Genomic DNA, 25,759 nt, shown 5'->3' with positions numbered 1-25,759 from the left:
TGTTCACCCTGATGAAACTCGTACTGTCTGCACATTGACAGAATATGAGCCATAAACCAACTGGCTGAGAGCCATGGCGATTAGATCAGGATACACAAATAGATCTCATCAGATTTCTAACCTTCTAACCCTCCTAACCTTCTAAGTCCAGCCAGGATCCTCATAGGGACAGGCAGCAAATGGCTGTGAGGTTTTCTGCTCAATTCACAGCAGCATGCTTTTCTGATCAGAGTACTGCAGCCAGTAAGAATGTGAAAGCATCATTTGGTTCTTCCAGGACTGAGCAGCCCTGTGGAGGCAAACACTAGCTCACAGGGACCTTGTAGCCTCCCAGCCCTTTGAGCAATCTTTGTACCAAGCATTTCAGCATGAGTTAATTTCAGAGGTAGGTCAATAGTAAGAACATCAGTCAAGCAGGACTTGACTTTTTCTCTGTTCCTGATCTTTGGCACGATTTGAAAAGAACTGAAGAGGGGTGTCTCCTCACATATCCCCATTCCCTGCCACCCAACTAGAAGAGAACTTACTCAGCCATTGCTCTAAAAACCACATGGGTTGCAGAAAGCCCCATGAGGAATATGCGCCAAGGAACATTAGCTGTCACACCACCTCACATGATGTCTCCGAATCCGTAACCTAATACAAATCCCCATAATCTTAACACTTCATCTTTAGCCACAGTCAGTGACACAAGTGCATGTGCAGACTTCTGGGAAGCCCATGATATGAATGAGCTGTGAGTACAGGCTGTTCCTTTGGTATCTGAAACTACCTCAAGCCAGGAGAGATGGAGGAGGGTGAAGAATGTTTGATGGTGCAGATATTGTTTAAAATCCAGAGACCAGCACAGTCATAAAACTACTGGCTAAAACATACCAGAAAGTAGAAAATAAAAAAGAGGAAATCAAGAGGGAAGTGGAGGAGGGAAAGACATGTGGAAAGAAAACAAAGAGTACTCCTACATTCTCCATCCCAAACTAGCCTTCTCTCCCCCTCTTCCCCAGCACCAGTCAAGTTATTGCTGCAGCCTAGGTCTACAGGAGGAGTTTCATTATATTTTAAATGAGCAGCCACTATCTTCTCAAATTCAGTGAGTAGATGTCACCAGAGTAACAACACACTTGTCAATCTGAATCCTGTGAAGCTCTGACAGCCGGTAAGAACGATGGTCCCAATTCCCTATCAATTAATGCAGTTCATTAATGTCATTCCCAAAGAGATGAATTTGAGGCTAGACAGAACTAATCCAATTTCTATTAGTTTACATTAGCCACTTGTCAATGGCTTCAACACTGTGGGAGTCTTGGTAAACTCCCTCCAGGCCGGCCTCTCCTCCTGGACCACCCCACAGCATGAATATGTTCCACCCCTGGCAAAGGCAGTACCAAGGACCAAGTGAAGACCACAAAGGATTTAGGCATGGAACTTCCCTGAATCGGACCAGTTCACATGCACAATCATCTCCCATCTGGGGGAAAGGTAGCACTGCAGAATTCGCAATCTCACACTGATACATTTTATTAAAGTAAACTATGACATAGATAAATAGCAACTTAGCAACTTAGACTTATCAAGGACTGAAAAGGAAATTCAAAGAAAAGAAGTTGTTTGGACCAAACCTACTTGTGGGGATGTGATTAAGCCAGGAAAGCTATATGCAGCTACACATTGGGTCAGAAAATGTGGTATATATACACAATGGAATTCTATGCCTCCATCAGAAATAATGACATTGCCCCATTTGTTAGGAAATGGAAAGACTTGGAAAATATTATATTAAGTGAAGTAAGCCAGGCCCAAAGAAACATAGGTCCCATGGTTTCCCTTATTTGCAATAACTAGTATATGTCTGAGTCAAGCAGAAAAGGTCAGATAAGTTGATGTTAGGGGAATGAACCCCAAGATAAGTGTTCAAATGTTTTGCTTTCATGTGATTGTTTCTAACATATTTATAAGATGATTTCTTTGTTGCTTTGTATGTCCCTCTCCCACAGTATAACCCCTGCTTTCACTATATTTGATGTAGGTATAATTTGTGGAGAAGGAGAAAAACAAGTCGTTTAAGGATACAGGTGGACCCGTTGCAACAATGAGAAGTACAAGTTGTCATGTCAAAAACAAACTTTACAACTTTGGGGGGGGGGAGGATTGAGTGGGGGGGTGGGGGGAGTCAGGGAAGGGGTGTGAAGGTTTAACAAAGGAGGAGGCTGCAATGCTTGACAAGAAATGTACTCATTATCTTGCCCATGTAATTGTAACCCCTCTGTACAGTATGTTCACAATAAAATAAATAAAAAGAAATGTACTTGTTCTCTTGCCCATGTAATTGTAACTCCTCTGTAATTGTAACTCCTCTGTATGGTATTCTCACAATAAAAAAAGAAAGAAAGAAAAATGTGTGGGGAAATAAAAACTTTTAGTTTTTAAAATAATGAATATCTAACAGACCAAGAAAAGGTTAATAGGAGATAGATATTCCTGGAAGAAAGGAAATGAGGTTCTATTATTCACTATGAACCAAACAGCTCTATAGAAAATAATGGTTGTCCCCAAAGTCAGCTGACTCACAAGTCCAAAACATATTGCGACATTTATCCTATTCCAGAGATCTGGCTTCTTTCAAAACATGTGGGTTGGACAGAGTTAATTCATTCACAATTACCTGAGACTAGAGAAAGAGATTAAAGATATTGTCTTTAAAAAAAAACCTTTTGCCAATGCTAACCAATTTACCAGTTCCTAAAGAACAGAATCACCCTCCCGAAAAGGGTAAGATAGTCATGACAATGTGTGTTAAAAGTGTCTCCATGATCAGGAATGCATTTCCTTTTCCTGATTTTGTCTTCCTCCTTCCTCCCTCCACCAGTCAATTAAACCCTCTGCTTTTTCAGACTTTTCTAATGTTTTATTATGGCAGGATATCAGTTTGTGATAACTACCATTTTTCATATTTTATTTATTTATACTTTATAGGAGTTTTGTTAACTCCACTTCTGTTTTTGAATGACTTTTTTTCCACTGTGAATCAGAATCTACTTTCCTTCAGGGCTTCACTGTATGATCCTATAAATATTCAATCCACACCCAGAATATTCTCATTGAATATTGACAGAATAATGGCATTAAAAATAAAATCCTTGCTAAAAGCTGTTTTAAATTATTGCTAAGAAGATTTCTTCCAGATATGAAATCTGGAGAAAAATACCCTATTCCATAAAAAGGGCTGAGTGGTGGGGGAGGACAGAGAGAATGTCTTCATCATTCTACACTCATGGCCTGAGCTCTGTCCCCTTTCTTATGATAGATTACTGAGAGTTGGCTGGCAGAGTCCTTAGATGTTAAATTCAACTCTGCTTCTCATAACCCTTCTTCAAATCAATAGCTTTACCTCGTAGTGCTGACTTTATCTCAGCTCTAGGATAAGCTTAGAACCTAGGATTCATACCAGCATTTGTGTTTTATCCTTCTGTGTACACAGCTCTCTGAGTACTTAAGAACCCTAGTCATTCATACCTTGAACATCATTGGCCCTCTTATGGGGGGAGGGGAGGGGGCACCTTTGCTTCCCAGAATATATTTACTCAACTATAACACTCCAAGTATTTCTTCACATAGATGTTAATGTTTTGTATTTTTTTTTGTTCTTTGTGAGGTGAAAGATAAAAAATGAAGGACATCAGAATACGTCACCATGAAATATCCTAAGTAAAAGCCTAATATGGTAGTTTATGCCTACAATCCCAGAATTGGGGAAATGGAGATAAGAGAACCATAGGTTTCAGTCCAGCTTGGGCTACCTCAAGCCCTACCATGAAACTTTATCTATAAAAATGTGAAAAAGCTGCTTGGACATGAGGATTATTTTGAGCTTGAAGGAACAGATAAAAATCAAACACAGAAAGACCCTTGTGCCTTCCACTATTATCCTAAACAGCAGAATATAAATTTTCTTTGTAGACATAGTGCTTAACCTTCCTTTATCAGCTCAGACAGAAATAACAATAAGGTGAGTTTGTAGAACTATACCTTACTTGGTAACTTGTATCTCCCATTAGTTTCCCCTAAATATTTATCTTCCTGTGGTTTACCACCAAACCCTCTCACCTTCACTTGGCCACTTCTTCACTATTAATCACTTTTTGTTAAAATGGTATATAAGACCCCGAGTCTTCATTGGATTGTCTCATTTTTTTGGAATCGCCCACCATGCACATAAAACTAAAAATTAATTTTCAGTTCCCTTTGTCCTATTCAACTCTCCTCTTATTTCATTTGCAGAACTTAATTATGGATCTTAAGAAGGTAGAGGAAAACAATATCTTACTCTAAAAAATAAGATGAAAACCATGTTCGTCTACTTGTTTCTCAGGCATGGATCAAACTCAAGACTTTACTTTTGTTATAATTATAGGACCAAAAAGAAATTGTTTTTAAAAGGAGAAAATGTTTTGGAGTCATTTTATTTTTCTATTTTAGAAACTAAAAGTAGAAGCTATGGATGACATATCCATGCACAAGCCCCCGGGACTTGGATGCTTCAGAATGTAACTCCTTGTTAAATGGCCAGATCATCTTACTACAAGTCTGTTTTATAACCGATGAATTCGTTGCTTTGCTGTTTGATCCAAAACAATTGTCTTGAAATTTCTGATTTAAAATTCCTTCAAAATGTTAGTTTCTTTCTTTTTTTTGGGGGGGGGGTGTCAATCGTGGGACTTGAATTCTGGGCTTGGGCACTGTCCCTGAGCTCTTCAGCTCAAGGCTAGTGCTCTATCGCTTGAGCCACAGCACCACTTCCAGTTTTTTTTTTTTAATGTGGTACTGAGGAATCGAACTCAGGGCTTCATGCATGCTAGGCAAGCACTCTACCACTAAGCCACATTCCCAGCCCCTGAGTGTTATTCTTATTAGATTGAATTTATTAGTACCTATTCTCCTTCAAAAGTTTTTCCACTACAAAGTGATTGTTTTTCATTCTGGGCATACCATTTAGAGAACATTACAAAAGTACCATGACTCACTATAGGAGTTCTAAAGCAGTGGTGATATATATCACCATACTTGAGTCACACAGGCCCCGAAGGGAGAAGAACACAGAGAGTCCCACTTAATGAACTCTCTGTAAACAGTGCACCTGAACAATAGGCTGGACTAAGCCACAGCTCTCTGAATGGTGGTGCAAGGATCATCGCTCCATCACCCAGGATTTGGGCTCTCACTTCCATCAAGCAGCAAGCATCTGGCATCAGATCTTACATTATCTGATGAGCCAGGATACCTTGCTTCTATGTGCTCACTTGTATTCTATTCAGAAATCAATTGTACCTGAAATAATAATTAAAACATGGCTTCAGCTACATCATAATCGAGTGTGTTCATTTCTTCAGGACACAAGACAGTTCATATACTGATTTTGATTTATCTGAAAATTAGTTCATAAAGTACTCTGCAGTCTCTAGTCAGTGCCGGGCACTGATCTCAGATCTATACCCACAAAAGTAGTCCTGGAAGGATCTGATGGGAAAAGCAATCCCTGCTTTCAGAAAGCTTGTACTCTATGGAAAGTGAAAGTGTTGGAATTTATTTTCAGAGCACTTATACGGGAAGCCTAACATCACTTGCTTATCTACATTTCCAAATATGTAAAAATCATTAATGAATAGAAACACAGTGAAGTCCTTCTGAGTACATGAATGAAATGTTAGTTTATGGATGATTTCTAAAGAAATGGAAGTAGGTAATAAAAGCTACCTGTTGCTGCCAACATTTAAATCACTTTTCTAAAACACATTTGCCAAGACAGAGAGAGAGAGAGAATTTTCTTCCGCAAAGTAGAAGTGAATGAAAGGGTCAGTGTATTGAACAATCTTGAGTCATCATTGTATTTAATGAGGTGTCTGGAAGCCATCTCCTCCAGGCCTTTGCTTACAAAAGCCATTCATAATGAACAGTGGAAGGCAGAAATAGCATCAACTCACCTTATCAGGGCATGGTGATGGTATATTCTTTCCATAAACAATACAGGGCAAGGGTTGAGGGAGAGTGGGAAATCTGACCTGAAGCAATTATCTTTGCTACTCATCATCCTGACAGCTATATGAAATCCAGACCAGGGGTTTTCTTGTCTAATTATTTCTAACCTTAAAGTTCAGGGAGTTGACCTTTCTCAAGATCAGAGTGCATTAAATACATCCTGAGGAAAGCGTACAGTATTTTCTACAAATTCTTGCCAAGAGATAGGAACTCTCTCCTTATATTTAGGCTAGCAGAGGAAGCAGTGGGGCCGGGCTGGGGGTGTGGGGGTGGACAGGAGAGAGAAGGTCAGTAGTCTCAGCTCAGACTAAGAGCTTTCATAAGCATTTTAGTATCCCTATCACAAGGACAGTAGGAACAGTATCACTTCCATCCTGATGATGGAACTTGGCCTGGATGCAGGCCACTAAGTGCAAGGCTCAGTCAGTGTCTCAAAGGTCCAGAGACTTATAAATAACCGCTCAGAAATGCTGTCTGGCAATTTACCATTGTTAAACAAAGTGTAATCCCTTAAAGATATCTAAAACTGGTGCACGCACACACACACACACACACACACACACACACACACACACACACACACACACACACACACACACCACAGAGCCTTCCAATATATGTAGTATTTGGCTCCACTTTAAATGTATGAAAAATCACTCAATAAAAAGCTCCTCTTGAAGAGGTAAATATTCCGATTTTAGCATTTTTATCTATCTCAGTGATTTTTCACATGCTTTGATTTCTCAAGGATGATGCGTGAAAATCAGATTTCTCCTGCTTAGAAATTCATAAGCTGTTATTTCCCAGGGGTGGTCCTTGTTATCTGGCATGAGGGCCCTTCATGCCATGCTGAAGCACAAGAGCTTTATGCACACCACCCTCCCAGGAACCTGCTCCCACACAGGAAACGGGCAGCAAGAACCACAGAGCCCCACAGCCCTAGGGATGACACTGAAACTGCACAGAATCAGACTGTTTCCTATCCAGCAAACCAAATGCCCAGGACACAAACACCACCTGACTTTAGAGTCTTTTAGAGGCGGGATTCCAACTCAACTCTGGCCATTCAGTGTCTGAACTCAAAGCGTTAAAAGATGTCTTGTTTCACATATAAATTCTATTCTGTCAACATTAATCAAGAACATTTTTTCACCCATATCTTGCCCTCAGTGGAGAGAAAGGCCTGCTGTTTATTCTATGTGGGTGGGAACTCCAGAACACTTATTGGAATTTACAGTATTTTTTTCATTGTCCTCAGAAAACCTCTAGCTCTTCAATGTTTGTGTACTTCTGGGTGTTCATTATGTCCTGTGTCCCAACTGCACTCTGGGAGAGCTTCTGCTATAAGATCTTTGGCAAGACAGTAAACCTCTCTGTGCCTCAGCTGTCTATCTGGACGAGGGGGGAGAGCCGGCCCAGGATGAACCCAGGCGGTCTGGCGATCTAGCTCATTATGATTCAGTGACAATATAGCCGTCCTTAACATTTTGATGAGTACTTTTCCAAACTTGGTGGAAAATTGTTGAGTCACCATGGAGTTCATTGCAATTATAAGATGAGGTTGGCGTGTAATGATAGATCCATGGGTAAGACTGGACAGAGGAATGTGGAGGAGGAAGGGGAGGAGGTGTGGGAAGGGAAAGTCATAATCAATGCATGGAGATGGCACATCTGCTCATCTTTGGCCAATGATACGATTAGGCAAATTCTCAACACTTGATGAGCAGCCAGCTGTGTGAAATGTGCTGGAGAGCACAAATATTTCAACTGCTTCTAGGGTGTAACTTAAGGCAGCTGTGAGGCTGTCGGAGATAGTGAGCATGACTTACCATATAGTCTTTCCCTAGCAGACTTTGTAGACATACACTTCCTCTTTGCATAATGAGATAGGGGCAACTATCAATGAGCCTGACTGGAGACTAATATGGTTAGGGGACTATCATATAATCTCTTCATTGGTAGGAAATTAGTGCAGATTATTTCCCTTTGGCTTTGTATTTTTTTCTACCTTCCCTTTGGCTTTGTGTTTTTCTACCTTCCCTTTGGCTTTGTATTTTTCTATTTGTAAGTAAATCAAAATGTTAAGAAGTAAATAAAAATGGCAAAAACACTATGGGGGCATAATGCGGGGGAGACCAATGACAATCTGGCTTCCTTGGTATGTTGTCCTATACAGACATCTCTTCTCTGTGACCACATTGAAATACATAGCAGCTCTTCACCAGCTAGCAGAATACAAACACAGAGGCTAGCTAGAGCTAGCCTCCTGTAAGCAAGGCACGGTGTGATGTGTCCCAGGATCGCCTCACACCTCAATGGATGGCTGATTTTCTACCAGTAGGCATCAGTGCAGGGGAAGGTCAGTGTTTCACAGTGATGGTTTTGATTTCTGTGAAGAAGTCATAAGAGTCCTTGGCTCCCTCTCTTCCTATCCCAGAGTGCTTCATCCCTCCAAAAGGCAGGTTCAGCTCCCTGATGAGCCAGCAGTTGGTCCAGATCAAGCCTGACTGTAGCTTCTTTGCCACCCGGTGGACGCGCCCCACATTGCTTGACCACACAGTAGCTGCCAGACCATATTCAACACTGTTGGCTCTTTTAATCACTTCTTCTTCACTATCGAAGGGGACCACACACGTCACTGGACCAAATATCTCTTCCTTCATGCAGCAAGACTCATCCTTAATGTCCGTTATCACTGTGGGAAGCATGAAGTAGCCTGCCTGATTCTTGGGGGGAAGGCTCAACATATCCACCCCCTCACCGCACAGAATTTGGGCCCCTTCGGCTCGAGCTTTCTTGACATAACTTCTGACCTGGGCAGGTAAGAACTATAATTAGCGATCTCTTGCCATTTGACTTCACACAAATCAGTAGAACAATCAATATTTTCTAATCACTGGAAAATGATACAAGGTCACTGCTAAGAAATCTAGAGTTATCTTATCATGCAGCTGCTAAGTCTCCACTCATTAGTTGGGCATTAGGCCTTCATCAGCACACAGAAGTAACTGACTTAATGTCCACAGGCCAGGCACTCAGGCAAGTACTTTTTGTACATTCTCACTTAAATCTTTCAACACTCTATCAGCCATTTTGAATCTATTATTGTTTCCTACTTGTTGATGATAGAATTGAGCCTCAGAAAGTATACACAGTTCCCAGATCCACTAAATACCAAAGCTGAATTCACATTCAGTTATACATTATAGTTCAATACACAATAGAATATTCTCTCCTCCCTCCTTTTTTTTTTTTTTTTTTTGAGGGGAGGTACTATTGCAAAAAAGGAAGGAATGAATGATGTGTAAGATTTAAAGACCAGAATGTCCTTTGGTATCTAAGCTTCCAGAACAAATAAATTCTAATTTCTAGTCTCATTACTGATTATACTCTGAAAATATGTAGGTAATATAGTTAAGCTAATGATAATGGAAAATAAATTATGTAAGAAGTTAACCCAATGATTCAGAGATAATGACAAACGTGCTTTCATGAAAAAAGACTGGGATATTTGTTTTTCCTTTCAGAGTCAGTGCTGAGTCATCTTGGCAAGAGAAATGGCCTGGCCAGGGCCTGTGCACTCAGGATCCAATTCTAGTTTAAGCCAAGGATTGAAAAGCATTCAAGGAAAATATGTGCTTTAAGTTTTAAAATATATAATGGTTGGAACATAGCTATAATGTTAATTCAATTATCTTGCCAACTGTTACTATGCACCAACTCTGTCGCAGATACTTTTCTAGATCTGAGAACAGAACAATGAATAAACCTGACCATGGGCTTATGTGCTAGTCAAGGGAAGATGGTCAATACGGGAAGAAATGATTGTATGTCAAATGAACAGAACCATGGAGAAAAATAAAAACACCAAAAAAGTAAGAAAAGTCCTAGCTGATTGAGTAAGGGCTAGAAAACCTTCATCCAGAAGGCCGCATGTGATATAAGGAGGGAGGAGGACAGAGCCAAGCAAATACCTGAAGGGTTTATCTCTCCCTCTTGGTTGACTCCATATTTACCAGCTGATTTCATTCTACTGGTAGTATTTCCAAGCTGACTCCTCGAGTTTATTCATCCTATTTAAGGTTCTGCTTTAATCTGAGTTCTTTGTGCATATGTATATTTACAATTGTCAGACTCTGTATCCAGAGACAACTCCCCTCACCTCTACATTTTTTGAAAGTCACTGTAATACTTCAAAGCCTGATGTGTACCCTGCTTGAACTGAGCTTCTCTTCAAATGAGAGTTTTCTGTCTTACGTGGCAGAGGGTTACTTACCTTCTCCAAATGTGGTTTGCTTATCAGAGCACCCATGCTGGCTGATGGATCAGAAGGAATGCCAACTTTCCACTTTCTGGTAGCTTCTACAAACCGCTTTAAAAATTCACAATAGATGCTCTTCTGAACAAAGATCCTACTGGTACAGAGACAGATTTCACCCTGCCAAGAATGAAGACAATAATGACACTGGGGGACACTGGGGGACATTCTCCCTCACAGATAGATCCCTCCACACTTCTGAGCATCTGCTATGATCTGGCACTGTCAGGACAGGTGTATCCAGTGCAAGACAAGACCAACTTCTGGCTTGTGGAATACACGCACAGTTTCATAGGAAGACTGACAAAAGCAAAAGCACATATGACCCATGATGCACCATCAGATAGTGATCAAAGCCATAAGACAAGTAGGCAGGGGATGAGAATAGAGACTGATAGGGAGTGGGAGGGGGATTTTAGTAAAGATGTCATGGGAGGCCCTTACAAAGAGAGGCAATTTGAAGGGTTTCTTGATTAATAGGAAGGAGCTGAGTGGGCAAAGATCCAAAGGCAGGGATTTTTAGCAGTGAACTTTGAGAACCTGGGCTTTGTGGGTACAAGAAAAGACAGGAAGACGGAGGACAGGAGTAGAGAGGAAGGGAGGTAAGTGGTAGGAGACGAGATCAGGGGTCGAGAAAATCAATGCAGTCTCATGAAGTTCTAAGAGTGAGGAGCCAGTGTTTTATTTTTAGTATCACCAAAAATGGAATGCGAGGTTTTAAGCAACAAAATGACATGATCCAAGTTACCCTTTGAAGCAACCACTTTGGCAGCTGTGTGAAAAACAGAATGGAAGGAAATAGAGCAGAAACCAAATGGAGAGTAAAGAGACTATCCTGAAGTTCAGATGAAGCAGACGTCTCTGGACCCAGTGAGCTACCAACGCAAGTGAGAAGAAGTAATAGGGAACTACTGAGTTCTAGATTCTTACAGGGGTATGAGACCTTAAAAGTGTAGGCAATTTGGTAGGCAAAACTGGCATGTATGCAGTGGACAATCATGAATTTCAGGCTATATGTTCAACAGAACATATGGAACCCGCTGATGGGTGAATATGTGGGAAAGAGAGAGCAGAGACAAGCCTGGAGCCTGGGTCTGTGGCTGAGGCACAAAGTGGAGGGTGGTGCTAGTCCCTGAAAGAGCACCTGAGATGGAGAGAGAGGACTCCAAGAGAAGGCGACGTGAGGGGATGGTGTTAAGGGCTCTGCTGTGGACACGTTGAGTTCAGGTACCTAACAAATACCCTCCCACAGGGACATGGAGTATTAGGGGACAACTTATGGCCAATTTCTGAGTGACACATAATCCTAACCAGCACTTGAATGTAACATTCAATAGCTTACAAACCACATTCTGGACACTGCATAGCACAATCCAAATATGCCTAGTAAATAACTATTTTCATCACATTTATATTTTGTCTTCACAAACAATCCTAGGGAACAGAATGTTTCTAATTATCTTGGTATTTATATAAAGGTCATGGTCCAAATGAAACAGTTAATGTTCCAAAATAATAAATTCTTTCGGCAACCAGGATCTATCAGAACCATCTGTATATCTAGCTTGGGAAACGGCCAAACACCTGAAGGACTCATTTGTAAAAGTGTCCTGCACCCTACAGGGATGAAGGGTATAATTAAGAGACTTGCAGGTTTTATGGAGCTTCCCATCCCTCAGTATTAGGAAAGCACTGGTAGCAGTGGGGTCCCTGGGGAAGAGATTTTGGAAGAAGTAAGTGAACTATCATCTATTGAGTCTTGACATATACTGGACACTGTGTTGGATGCTCTCTCCATAATATCTCTGTGCTGCTGTGTTAGCAAACTCAGATTAGAGCTGGGAATGGAGCAGGAGAGCAGGAGACAGTACACACCCAAGGCCACACAGGGATGCCTCCTCTCCACCTTCCACCCCCCCACCCCTGCCAAAAGTCAATTATGTTCTGTGAATAAAAAAATATTCCCTACATGGAACTTGCCACTCATTGAAGTAAAGAAATCAGGCTGATTGCTTTAAAACACTTCCAAGAGGAAGGTTCTTCAGATATGCCCAAATTCCCACATGATTTTTGGTAGGTGAGCAGCCTGCCATCCATCCATCATATCTCCAAAGCTCAGCATGAGTTTATGTAACACAGAGTTCAACTCTCTTTCATTCATCTCAGTTCTCAAACCACACAGGTAGAGCCTGTCTTCTCTTAAAGTCATCAAAAAACTTGGTTTAATTGTCACCTGGTATTTGCTTATTCTAATGATTAAAACAGTTGCCATAATATTATACTTGCTATTGATCCAAATATAGATACACACATATTATATATTTCTAGCCATCTTCTCTAGGAATTATCAGGGAAGTAGATCACAATTTTAACCATCTTGAAAGTAATGAATTTCACTCTAAATTCACAAAATCCTGTTGGGAATGTATTACTGCTATTGCTCAAATAATTATATAGATAAATATGTGCCATCCAATGTTAACTGATTTGGGAAAATTCAGATCTACTTCATCTTTCTCTGCAAGTTCTAACTTTTTGGAATGTCATTATTTTCAACTAAAATAAAAATAACTTTTAGATGAGCTCGTGGCTCAGCCATGTAATTCTAACTATGTGGGGGGCTCAGAATGGAAGGACCATAGCTGAGCTCATCCCCAGGCAGGGAAGTTTTTCAGGCCCCTTTCTTAGTCCATAGCTCGCCACAGTGGCAAGCTGCCTTGAGACTGGGAATACTGTAGTGCCAGGCCAGCCCAGCCGAAATGTTTGCAAAACTCCATTCCCATGGAGGCAAGCTGGACACAATAGGTAGTCACTCTCTCCACAAGAAGATAATGGCTCGGGGCATTCTCCCCAGGAAGTGAGACCCTAACCTGAAAATAACCAGTGGAAACTGGAGCAAGGCTCTGTTGAATCATGTGCCCTACCTAGCTGAGATCCTGAGTTCAAAGCCCAGAACTGCCAAAACACATGACCTGTACAGCACACCATTTGGTTTACACACACCTGCCAAGTTCTAGGCAAGATTCTCGGCAATGATAATGGAATTACTGCACAGGGACCATCACTGTTCTCGTTGTGAGGAAGCTGCTGTCCGGTTGATGCTTACACCTTTGGGATGTCTGAGAAACATTATGGAACTTAAAGGAATATTCATGCTGTAATCCATGCTGTTAAGGACTGGAAGCTTTCCGTAACCCCACGAGGAACAACCTGCTATGGAACGTACTGGTCATGACAACAGCGCATGGAGGCAATGGAAGTGTTCTCGTGGGAATAGGACTCGTGGGTGGCAGTCAGGGCTACTGTGTGAATAAAGACTGGAGACACGCGGAGCAATGTAATACATCGTTGGCAACTCAATAAAAGTTGTGCACCTCAACAAGAGGCTCTAGATGAACAGAAGCTATGACTTGCAGGCCCTGACTGAGGTTAGACTAACACACTGTACTGGATGTTCCCTTGCATGGAAATGACTGATCTGACCCATTCATTCCTGGGCTTTGCCCTGTAATGAATTTCATTCATTACAGTGATGGGGCATAGGGCGTGGGGATGCTTAGAGGCCATACCTGGTTGGCAAAGCTGGATCTGACGGTTGCTGGAATACATTCCTCCAGGTTGGCATCCTCAAAAATGATGGCAGGATTCTTGCCCCCGAGCTCCAAAGAGAGCTTCTTGCAGTGGGGAGCACTCAGCTGGGTGATCCGCTCAGCTGTGGGCTGGCTCCCAGTGAAGGAGATCAAGGGCACCTCGGGGTGGGACACCAGGGCCTCACCTACCCGGGGCCCTGTTCCAAAGACAATATTGACCACACCTGGTGGAACACCTGGATGGGAAACAGCACTTTCAGTAGTAATTATCAATGTGACAAGAACCTCGGATCACATAGAGACTCTCCTTGACAGTCTAATAGCTTAGGTTAGAGAACACAAGGGAGGTTTTTACAACAGCCAAAGCTTTTACAGATCCTTCCAGTCTACTAACACAGTAAGTCTTATGGTGTCACCTCTGCCTTCTAGAATCTGTCTGGGTATTTTGGCCTGGAGAGGTACAATGGAGAACACGTTAGGTGTTTTATTCCGTAATACGGACTAAGCCTTAGGGACTAAAGATGCACAGATATCATGGGAAAGCATTCAGATTCTGGATTGGAGTGCAGAAGAGTCTGGAGAAGGAGAAAGTAATGGGAAGTAAACAAGGACCATTTCCCACCATTCTTGGGGGAGACCTGGACCTGCATTTCACACAGGACATGTGTAGGGGTGGATGGAAGAGTGAGGAGGGAGGGTTATTTCTAAACCTTGAAGGTAAAATGAATCACCATTGATGTCTACAGTAGCATTTTAACAGAGGCTGAGAGAACACAGGAACACCACATATTTCTCACCACAGGAAATTGAGCTCATTTCAGCAGGCTGATTGCCTTCCACACTGTGTATTAACATTTTGATTACATTTCCTTGGGCTTTGATGTGAATATGTTAAGAAGTATCTGCTGGCCTTGATTTCTCAGTACCATTTTACCATTTAATCCAGACATTAATGAAAGTCTTGTAATGCTATCTACCTTCAGTCTGTTAAGGAAATCTGGCAATAAGAAAAGGAAAACAATCTAGCTGGCAAACAAATTCAGTACAATTCAGGGTAGATGGCTAAAGAGACAAGTTAGGAACACACAGATAAGCACGAAGCCTTCTGAACACTAGGGCCTGGTAGAGAAGCAAAAAAAAGGATTTTAAATTTAGCTAAAAGAAGGAAAAGTACTAGCAGGAAAGGCTAAAGACTCCTAGTAAGTAGATTCTCCATGGATGGGGAGAGTTTGGTGCCCCCATTCAGCATGCACACACATGCACGCACACACACACACACACACACACACACACACACACACACACACACACACAGAGGAAAATTCTAGAATTCACAAAGAGATACTTTCTGTGTATTTTTTAAATGGTTTTATTTCTGAATGGAGGTCAGCTATCAAGTTTGCATGGACACCCAGGACTAGAGGAACTAGTTATTTAAATGCATTAGCATTTAAATCCAGAACATATTAGCAGCCTTTCTCTGTACTCCCACATTCTTAAAAGTTTCTCTTCATTGTTGTAAGACAGAATGTCATATACGTGATTTACATGTCTTCTCAATCCCAGCAGAGAAACCAAGTGCTTAAGGGAAGTACACTCTGAACACATTTCACTCTAATTCAGGGGAAGAAAGTCTGGCCAAGACAGCCCAGAGAAGAAAGAGGAAAAGAGCTGCATTAGTATAATAGGCCCAATAGTTCACAAGAAATGAGATCAATGCTTTACAAATAGATTGAAATGGGAAGCTATATAGAGCAGGTTCCCAGAAAAGTGGTTAGGAAAGCAAACGTATCATAGATCAATACTTGTCTGATTTTAGGAGAAAGCTCTCAGGGGGCCATGATTCCATGCTAGTCTGTGTACCCTCTTCCCTAGGTAGGACTACAATAGAACAAGAGTTCTGCTGCAATGCATCTGAACCAGTCCCCCAAAGTCACATGTGCTGAAGCTAGGTCCTTAGGCCGTAGTGCTACTAGGAAGTAGAAGAACCTTTAAGAGGTAGAGCCTAGAGGGAGAAGTTAGGACATTGGGAGGTATAATTTAGAAGGGAATATCAGATCCTAGCCTTTCTCCTTCCCTCCCTGTGCTTGCTTCACTCCATAGCGGGAACATGTGGCATGTTCCCACCATGGTCATGATATACTTCCTCACCACAGGTCCAAAAGCAACAGGGCACACTGGCGAAAACTATGAACCTAAACAAACATTTCCTCTTTTTAAGTTGATCTATCTCAGGTATTTTTATAGTAACAGAAAGATAATTGACACAGCCTCAATCCTATCTGCCTAAGAAGTCTTAAGTCACCAGGCTGGGAAGAAACACTGTGCACCCCCGTATGAACCAGAGACTCAGCTTGTCTGCAAAGAATAAGATTAAGAATGTGATCTCTTCCATAAGGAGGAATGACATATTCTGACACATGAGAAACAGGGGCATATTTATATCCTATGGCCCTCAGAGGTCTTGGACATCCACAGGTGTCATTCCTAACTCCTCTAGGACATCCACAGGTGTCATTCCTAACTCCTAGGACAGAGGCCAATTCACTTCCCTAAATAGGCTCAGCTTTACTCTAACATCTGAAGCCTAAACCAACTGGCTAAAATTTACTAAGAGCTAATGCGTATGTGTTTGCAGCTAGAGATGGGGGGGGGGAGGAGGAGGGGCAGGGGCGGCATGGGTTTTACGCACTGCCCATTCTCAGAATAGGAGAAGTTAAGAGTACCTTCTCTGTCAGCAGAAGCAGGTGACATTGCCAGAAAGATGGTAACTATTCTCACCACCCAGTCATCATCTTCAGCCTGGACTTCCTGCCTATTGCCTTCAAACACTGAAGCAGTGTCAGGCTGTGTCTGTGCAGAATTATACCCAAAAGAAAATCTGGAATATAGTCAGAATGTGGCCATTAAACAATTAGCAGCTGAGCTCTGGTGACTCTTGCCTGTATTCTTGGATACTCTGTAGGCTGAGATCTGAGGATTTTAGCTCAAAGCCAGAAAAGTGTGTGAGATGCTTATTTCCAATTAACCAGCAAAAAGCTGGAAGTGGAGGTGTGGCTCAAGGGGTAGAGTACCAGCCTTGAGTGGATAACTCCAAGAAAAAGCCCAAATCCTATCAGCTTCCCAGTAGTGGTCCCAAATGCAAGGAAAATTGAAGGCATGGATATGCAAATCCCCTGCAAATAGCTGTATCTACTAGGTATTGTATAGGAATACCTAACAGTATCCTTATTTCTATCAAGATTCACTTGTGGCTCTAACTGAAGGTTTAAATGGACCATTGAAGTTAGTTTCTGGAGTGAGCTGGTCTTTGTTAAATCATATTTTTAATATCTTTAAGTCACTGTATGGAGGTTACAGTCAATACCTTTGACTGACTCAGCCTGTACACTGCAGTGTACTTCCTAAGCTGCCAACCACCTTCCTGCAGGTGGCACTATGCTGCTGTGGCATTGAGTAGAGGTGCTCCTGTGAGAGAACCCTGCTACCGATAAAGGAAATTTTTTCAGGCTTCCCTGAGAAATCAATTGCAATGACTCACAGATAAAACTAGCACAAACTTTGCTGCTGTAGATAACAACTTTGATCCATCTCTCTGCCTCCTCCACAAGCCCTACCACTGACTTACCTGCTTTATCCAAGAGTTTGCACAACATCCACGCAGTTACAGACGTCAGCTCACTGGGCTTGGCTATCACAGTATTCCCAGCAGCAATGGCTGGAGCTATCTTCCAGGTCAGCAGGTAGAGAGGCAAATTCCAAGGGCTGATCAGACCAGCTAAAGGGCAGGAGCAGATGTACGGCTATGACAACACACACACTGGCCTGAGGTTCCTAATGCAGAACTCTTCTTAGCTGCATGAGACTGGATTAACTCTTAAGATTCCCAGCTTTGCGTCTTTGTACCAACCCTAAGGAAATCATTCTAAAATCTGTTGCACGCAACGTATCTTTTCAAATAGAGCAAAATCAACACAATTTGTCCATTTCTTGATGATTCATCATTGTATGTATGAACCACAGGAGCATCAACTCCAGGGATCAAAGGCTGCCACCAGGCAATTATTAATTTCCAGCATGGAATGTATCTTGAGATTTACAGACTAATGCTTACCTCAAAAAATTGTAAAAAACACTTCTTTATTATAATTATTAATTAATTAATTTATTTATTTTTACCGGTCGTGGACCTGAACTCTGGGCCTGGGCGCTGTCCCTCAGCTCTTCAGCTCACGGCGAGCGCTCTAACTTCTTTATTATTAAGCTGTTCTTTCTAATAATGTTCTGCTGTTTCTTCTAATAATTCTGTTTCTAATCTGCTGTTTATTGAGACTGTTAAAGCTTTATATAATTACTTATAAATTATAAATTAAAAATTATAAATTTATACATAAAACATATAATATATAATATTTATAGAATACAGAATATTTAATAATATAATATATATTATATATAAGTAATTATAAATTACTTATAAATAGGAACAGGCCCTCCCATCAGTGAAGCCAATAAACTTTGATATATAAACTGTGAAATTTGCTTTGACCATTTTTCTTTAAATTCTACTGCATCCTGACCAGATAGGTTTGCAGGATTGGTAAAATACTCATCTCTACAGTGTGTCTCTATGTAATGTTCTGAAAGGTTGCCCAAGTTTCCAACTGGAGCAACACACAGATATAAAAACTTCCCTATAATAAATCTATGGAATTAATCTGGGAAAGAAAAAATAAATAAACAAGGGGATTAACTTTATTTATTCTCTAACCTCCATCCTGTGCTATCAAAGTGAAAATCTATTTTTGTACTACTGAATTTCCCATTACACATTTTGTTCTTTATGGGATAAAAATATTTTTGCAGCAAAATACATTAGCATACTACTCAGGAGAAGCTTAAGGCTTTCTATAATGTCTTGAAAATATGGTTTCTTGAGGTTTCAAAGAACCAAAGCAGTAAAATGCTTCATTTTCATTCCTTTTGACTTCATAAAATCTAACTTGTAAAATATGGTGTTTCTTCTCAGGGCAAATAGTGACATCTAGTGGATATTTTTCATCATAACAGACATTTAGATCTCTTTCAAAGGTCAAGGGAGAACAGAATTTGAGTGAGAGAAGTAGGTAGTTCAGTTCTTCACCTGGTACTACTGAAAGTGCCCTGCACTTATGAATGCATTTATTTACTCACATTATTAAAACATGTATGAAGATAACATTGAACTATATTTTTCCAGCTTTTAAGATAGGAAAGCCCAGAGAACTTGTGACTGCCCCGTGCAATTCTAGTCTACAGCTATGCTCTATTTGTTCTTGTTTTAACTACAGGTAGCAATAAAAATATTGGCATGTGAGTTTACTCAGCATTATATATTTTCCATGAATATGAAGGAAATTCAGAAGAATAAACTAGAAACAAATTCATGAGCTGAATGAATTTTCAGTAAAAGTAGGAAAAATTAGTTTTGCTTTTTTCTTTTTGTTTTTTTCTTTCCCAGATTAATTCCATAGAATTTTCTGTGCATCTCTGTGTGAGATCACGATGCAGACTTTCCCGGGCAGTACCTACCAATTCCCACGGGGGTCCGCAGCGTGTAGTGCAGACAGCCCAGGTGGTCCATGTGCGTGCACTCGGTGGTGTGATGCAGGATGGAGGAAGCAAAGAACCGGAAGTTCTGTACGGAGCGGGGAATGTCCATGGTTCTAGCCAGCGAGAGCGTTTTCCCTGAAGGAAGTAAACCATGTACAACAGTATGTTTGTGTCACACAGTTAGTGGAGACCCGCTGCCAGTCAGCTGTCAACACAGTCGTAACCCAACTGGTACTGGACATTCCTTGACCACTGTAGGTGGATAAAACGATGAAACAATTAGGTGTGAGGTTGACTCAGGTGGACTTCACTTGCTGTAGCTCATAGCTCTCCTGGTGAGTTGGCCAACACGACTAGTTTTCTCATACACATTCTGGTGTGCCACCAGGCTTTGTAAAGTGTGATGACAGGATTCAGATAATAAGTGTTGGGACAGATGCACATCCCAGGAGAACTGGTATGGTGTATTAAATTTCCTCTCAACATATGGTCAGAGTGGCCGGCAGGAACCCCAGCACAGGATGCTGTGTGCCACTTGCACACCTACCCCACGGCCTACCTGGCCCGCTATGGCTAGAATGAAAGAAGGAAGCATGAGCTTATCTGGCTGCCCTTGAGTGTCCTTCAGTGATTCAGAGACACTCCGCTGCCAGGATACAGTAGAGGAAATATTTCCTTTCCCAGGCCTTGAACTTGATGCTTTCTAACTTTAGCATGGTTTCATAGCATTCAAATACTTTTTAAAAGAGGTTAGCCTTTCTTTTGTAAAGATTTACTGATATTTCTTCCATGATTATAACCCAGCTGGAAAAGGGTAGAAAACAAAGTAGTTGATTGTGTTGGAAGTGATTGCAATGAATACATAAGCAAACATTCTGAAGAACTGTAACTGCTGATCAAATTGTCTTTGCCATTGAATCTTCTACTCGGAAGAGGAGGATTCCATGGTGAGCTCTAGTCCCTCATCTCTCCCCATAGCTATTCTGGCCATGATTCTTTGCAGAATGCATTCTCCTGCCATTTGGCTTTGAATGAAACAGGAGCAAGAGTCTTGGCCTTCCACAGTCCTGTTTGGTTTGGCCTCTACCTGTGCCACTGACAGAAGCAGGTGCCTTCGTGGAAATAACATGAATAGCGATAGGTGCTCAGAGTCCCATTCGTTATGAGACCAGAGATCATCTGACAAATTGCAGTGAGGACATGGTGGTGAGTATCTGCATAATGGCTGGCTACATTCATACACATTTAGTAAGAGACAACCTGCTCTCTCAAACCGTGGCTCTGCTAGAGAAATGGTGTAGGGAAGATGGACAAGCTCTGCCAAAGAGGGTTCTCACCTTGGTCTTTAGATTCTGCTTGGGCCAGCTCCTCCAGGGACTGCTCCAGCAAGTCAGCTAGCCGATTCAGGACCTGGGCACGTTTCTCTGGACTCTGGGAAGACCAGCCAGGAAAGGCCCCTCTGGCAGCCTCCACGGCCACTTCAACCTTTGAGAAACAAAGGGACAAAGGTCATCTTAGAGGTGGCACTCCTGAAGACTTCGAAGGATCTGGAATCAATAGGTGTCAACACGCCTGTTTTTCTTTCTGCCTCATTTCAATTATCCTACATGTCCCAGTGCTGAGCTACCCACAGAGTAGACAACCCCAGGGGAGGGAAGGGGTTAACCAGCAAACCAGGATACCACAAAAGCAAAAAATCATGCCCCCTCTCCATCAAGGTATTTAGAATGTAATAAATCAGACAATTAGACGCAATTTAAATTTTAACATATGTGCATTTGTAATCCTTTTCAAATTACACACACACACACACACAATGTGTGTATGTGTGCCAATCTTAGTCTCCTGAGTTGCTAGGATTACAGCAGAGCCACTAAGCCACTAATGCCCAGCTAGACTTTTTTGAATATGGTATGTGAGAAGAAACTTGGTCTATAGAATCTGCAAAGCTCTCATTCTAGGTCTAAAGTTTTGTACAAAATAATATTTTCAAGTGATGTTAGAATATGGAATGATTAATTCTATTAGTTGTTTGCTCACTACCTTTTATATATGAAGGATATGACAAATTATTTCATTTAACCCTTTTAAAGTTATATACTATGAGTATTTTATGCCCATTTTACCCAGGAGGAAACAGATACACAGGGATCGAATAACTTGCCAGAGGTCAATTATTAAGTGGCAGAATCAGGATTTGAACTCAGATCTCTGGAGCCCAGGCTAACTCTTCATGAAAAATTTGATTTAGAGCTACTTCCAGCTTCCTCAAAAAAATAAAAATAAAAGTCACTTTCAGATGAGCTGAAATAAACTATCACAGTAAGATTAAGATTCTCAGCTGGGTGATGGTGGCTCATTTATAAACACAGCTACTCAGGAGGCTGAGACATAGAGGCCAGCTTGTGCAGAAAAGTCCATGAGATTCCCATTGTCAAAAAAAAAACAGCAAAAACCTGGGCCGGAGGCATGGCTCAAGCTTTAAAGCATCAGTCCATTAAGAAAGCTGAATAAGCAAACTGAGCAAGTGCAAGGCACCTTCACTAGAAATGGTTCAGAAGAAGGTAGCTTCACTTCTAAAACTGAACCTCCCAGGGACCTGCAGGTGGGACGAAGGAAGAGATGTGGGTTCTGGTGGTCTGTATCTCAAGCTCAGAAGGCCCATGCCAGAGTTCATTCCCATAGTGGTCAGTGTAAAATTCTGATCTTTAGGCTATTTGGAAAATCCAAGTTCACCCACATTTTTTAGCTTCTTTCCTGTCTCATATCCATGTAATAAGGAATATGTCTACTATTATAATAGTGCTAGCAGTTCTTAGAACATGTTTTAGTATACACCAAACATTAGGTCTTGACTTGTACTAACCCATGTAATCTTCAGGACAAGATTATACACTCAGTATTATTAGTATCCTATTACTACTAGTGGGGAGTTTTTTAAAAGAGGAGACTGAGATATGAAGAATGATAGCTCTAAGACAAGGTCATAGATATCATCAGGTGGAGTTGGCCTTTCAAGCCAGGTAGTCTGACTCTTGTCTGTGCTTATGGTTGAAATGCCGCAATGTAAATGATGAAAATAAATATCTTGATTTATGCATTGCAGATGAAATTGCCAGCATACTGTTCTCTGTAAAGGAACCTGTATAATATATTCTCTCTTCTAGACTATTTCAACTTGCTCCTTGGGATACGGTTAATGTTATTTTGGCAAATCTGAAGCACAGAATTAAAGCAGAATAAGTGAAAGTCATCTTAGGAGTCGAGTAGCATTTTCTGTGGCTATTTGGAAAAATTGGTTTTGTATAGTTGCCATTTTTCCATGTCAAAAAATAAGTCAGGCACAATGGCTTTAGCCTGTAATCCTAGCTATTTGGGAGGTGGAGATTAGGGCATCACAGTTCAAGAACAGCATGGACATAAAGGTTGTCAGACTCCATCACAACCTATGTGGAAACAATTTGTGCAGTGGGCTGCACGAATAGGAGGATTACAGACCAAAATGGCCTGGACATAGAGACCTGACCTCAATAATAAAAATGCAAAAGGGGCAGGAGATAAGGCTCAAGGGCTAAGGGCAAGGGCCTAACAAGAGCAGGGCCCTGAGTTTAACTCTCAGCACTGACAAAAACAGAAATGGATTTTATAGAATCAGGACATTTTTAGGATTGCTGGAAAATATTTGACATTATTTTCAATTTGATTCCATATTCTAAAAACGAATGAGCCACTAGCTATAGAAAGTGTTTTAGCTGAATTTGCCACAGTTGTTTAATTTTAGCTCACTTTGGAAAACACTGCAAGACAGGACAGTGGAAAAGACAAGACTAGACTTCTCATATGCTTCTTGGGTCATTTGAAGAACAAAAATACAGGTTATAGTTTAACCAACAAATTAACCAATGTTTGAAAACAAGTCTAAAGGTTGTATTTAAAGAAAAACAGAGTTGAAATTTTACCAGTGGGGGGAAAAATAGCTAAGTTAAAAAAATGCATTTAACTTATCTGTATATGAAAACTATAATTATATTTTAAATAATTGTCCATGTCTTGAAAAACAAATTATCATCTACTAAGCATAGATGACTATTGGCCATATTTTAAAATCATCTACATATTTATATTCTGTCAATAACAAGCAATAAAGCATATCTCAAATATTTTATAAAATTCTACAAATAAAACTGTCATCACTATAGAAAGAAAATGAGAAGAAAAAAGAGAGAAAGAAGTTACTTCTTTACTCTTATAAGAACAAAGGGGAAAGGGAGGGAGAGAGGGAAGGAAGAAGGGAAGACAAAAAGAAGTAGTGGCATGAACCATTAAGTACTTTCCTTTAGATTAAAAAAACTAAATCTAACTCCAAATTTATGAGAATTTGATCTCTAATTTTATCAAAATACTGATTCCATTATGGTACTTTTGAAGACATGCATAATTATTATAGGACAATCTAAATGAAGACCTAGGGTTTGGGGAGTTCTTGTTGCTCTACTTGTTTTTGGTGAATAGACACTTTAAAAAAAAAAAGTCCATAGATGCAGTGGTAAATTCATGTTAAACTTGGTGGGGGAAAATAATGCGTTTAATGACACCTCTTAAATATAATATCCTCTTAGGGAATTCTGAGAATAGCAAAACTAAAACTAAATCTAAACCTTGCATTCTCAGCAAAGTATGGCTGGTTAGAAAATTAACTATCTTAAATGTAGTAACCTAAGCTTGTTCTAGCTTATAGATGTCGATTTCCCAAATCAATCTTTTTAAGTCTTCCTTCTGCTAATATTTAACAATTTAATACTTCTCTCTAACCCCTTTTGCTTTTAGGAATTAAGTCACCCATGATTTTCCACCCATAAATATATTTCTGTCTTCTGTAAGTGCATATACTTACCTCGTCTTTTCCACTATTTGGTACTTTGCAATATACTTCTCCAGTAGATGGATCATAAGAATCTATATATGAATGACATGGTAAAAACTGTCCACCTATGAAGTTTTCCAGCATCAAAAGATCCTTTGTTCCAGCCATGGTAAGGGAAAATGCTGCCTTTTCTCTCACAGTTGTTCACACAGGTTGTCCTTACAACGTTGCCCCTCTTCCTCAGTTGTTCTGCTCTCTTCCAGCTCCAGGATCCTCATGTGCCAATTAGTGAAAGTGGGAGGAGACCTGGCACTCACCAGCTCATTCTAACCTCCAGAGTGAGGAAAACACCAGACTCTTGACACATTATGAACAACATGGTTTTGTGTATCCTCAGCTTTTTCAAATGATCAAAAAGTACCTGTGTGTGATTTTCATTTGCACAGTAAATTGTTCATTGCTTTTCCATTAAGTCCAAAAACATCATGAATTTATTCACTTATTTCACACAATCCTCTGTGTAACAATATCATTACTTTCTTTCCTTCTTTTATTAAAGAAAGAAAATCGAAAAACTGAGGTTTTGAGATGTTAAGTCAATGCACCCAAACTCACACATTTCTTCCAAGATGTGACATGAACATACAAGCCAAAAAATATATATAACATATATAGCAAGCCAGAGACTTGTGCCCAGTTCTACATGTTGATAAGAAAAATGGGTACCCCAACAGAAGATTAAGCCAAGGATATAGTAAAAAGCAATTTAACAGTAAGGGGAACACAATTGGCTAATGAATGTATTGGCAAATGCTCAATTTTGTTTATCAAGAAATGTGATATACAAAAATATTCTGTTGGCCAGACCAAAAGGCCAATCAGCATTTAAAAATTAAATGTGCACAGTGTGTGGAGAAGAGACACACACAGGTTGCTCTCCCACCAATGACAGGGTACAGTGGGCCTCACTCCTGGGAGGAAGACATAGTGCAGCACCATCACGTCAGGAAAACTGTCAACATGAACAGGAGAGGCTTTGGGGTTGAATGAGCCCCATCCTGGGGAATTTTTGAACATGATGTCCTTACCCTATAGCGTTTGGAGCTCAAAATGGGAAAAATGGGTGTTATTCAGCTAGACTACCTACAGAACAGGGACATAATGTTCACAGGACCACCATGAGATGAAGCTGGAGGGTAAAAAAATTTAGGACAGAGGAAGAAGGGATGAGTGACATTCAAGGAGCGTTTTGATCAGATTCCATTTCAATTGAATCTTAACAACGCATATACCTAACAATAAACTCAGCCAAATGGGGAAACGCTAGAGGCTCCCTATGGCAGACACCATGAAGGTTCTCTA

At 40.7% G+C, this 25,759-nt stretch overlaps 1 protein-coding gene across 1 annotated transcript; it reads right to left on the bottom strand.

Annotated features, from left to right (window-relative positions):
• Positions 1-3,272: 3,272 nt before the first annotated feature.
• On the bottom strand, positions 3,273-24,682 carry Aldh8a1 (aldehyde dehydrogenase 8 family member A1). The gene is made up of 7 exons (XM_070010085.1): positions 24,428-24,682; positions 20,871-21,018; positions 19,513-19,668; positions 17,570-17,719; positions 13,921-14,177; positions 10,310-10,471; positions 3,273-8,846 (listed from the first exon to the last, which is right to left on the bottom strand). The coding sequence occupies exons 1-7, from the start codon at positions 24,563-24,565 to the stop codon at positions 8,394-8,396; spliced, it is 1,464 nt and encodes a 487-aa protein (XP_069866186.1). The 5' UTR covers positions 24,566-24,682; the 3' UTR covers positions 3,273-8,393.
• Positions 24,683-25,759: the final 1,077 nt, after the last annotated feature.

This window comes from Dipodomys merriami, unplaced genomic scaffold, assembly GCF_024711535.1.
Source record: "Dipodomys merriami isolate MVZ:Mamm:240054 unplaced genomic scaffold, mDipMer1.0.p SCAF_8, whole genome shotgun sequence".
Taxonomy (NCBI): Eukaryota; Metazoa; Chordata; class Mammalia; order Rodentia; family Heteromyidae; genus Dipodomys; species Dipodomys merriami.
Note: the sequence above shows the minus strand (reverse complement) of the source record. Positions and strands in the feature narration are given on the sequence as shown.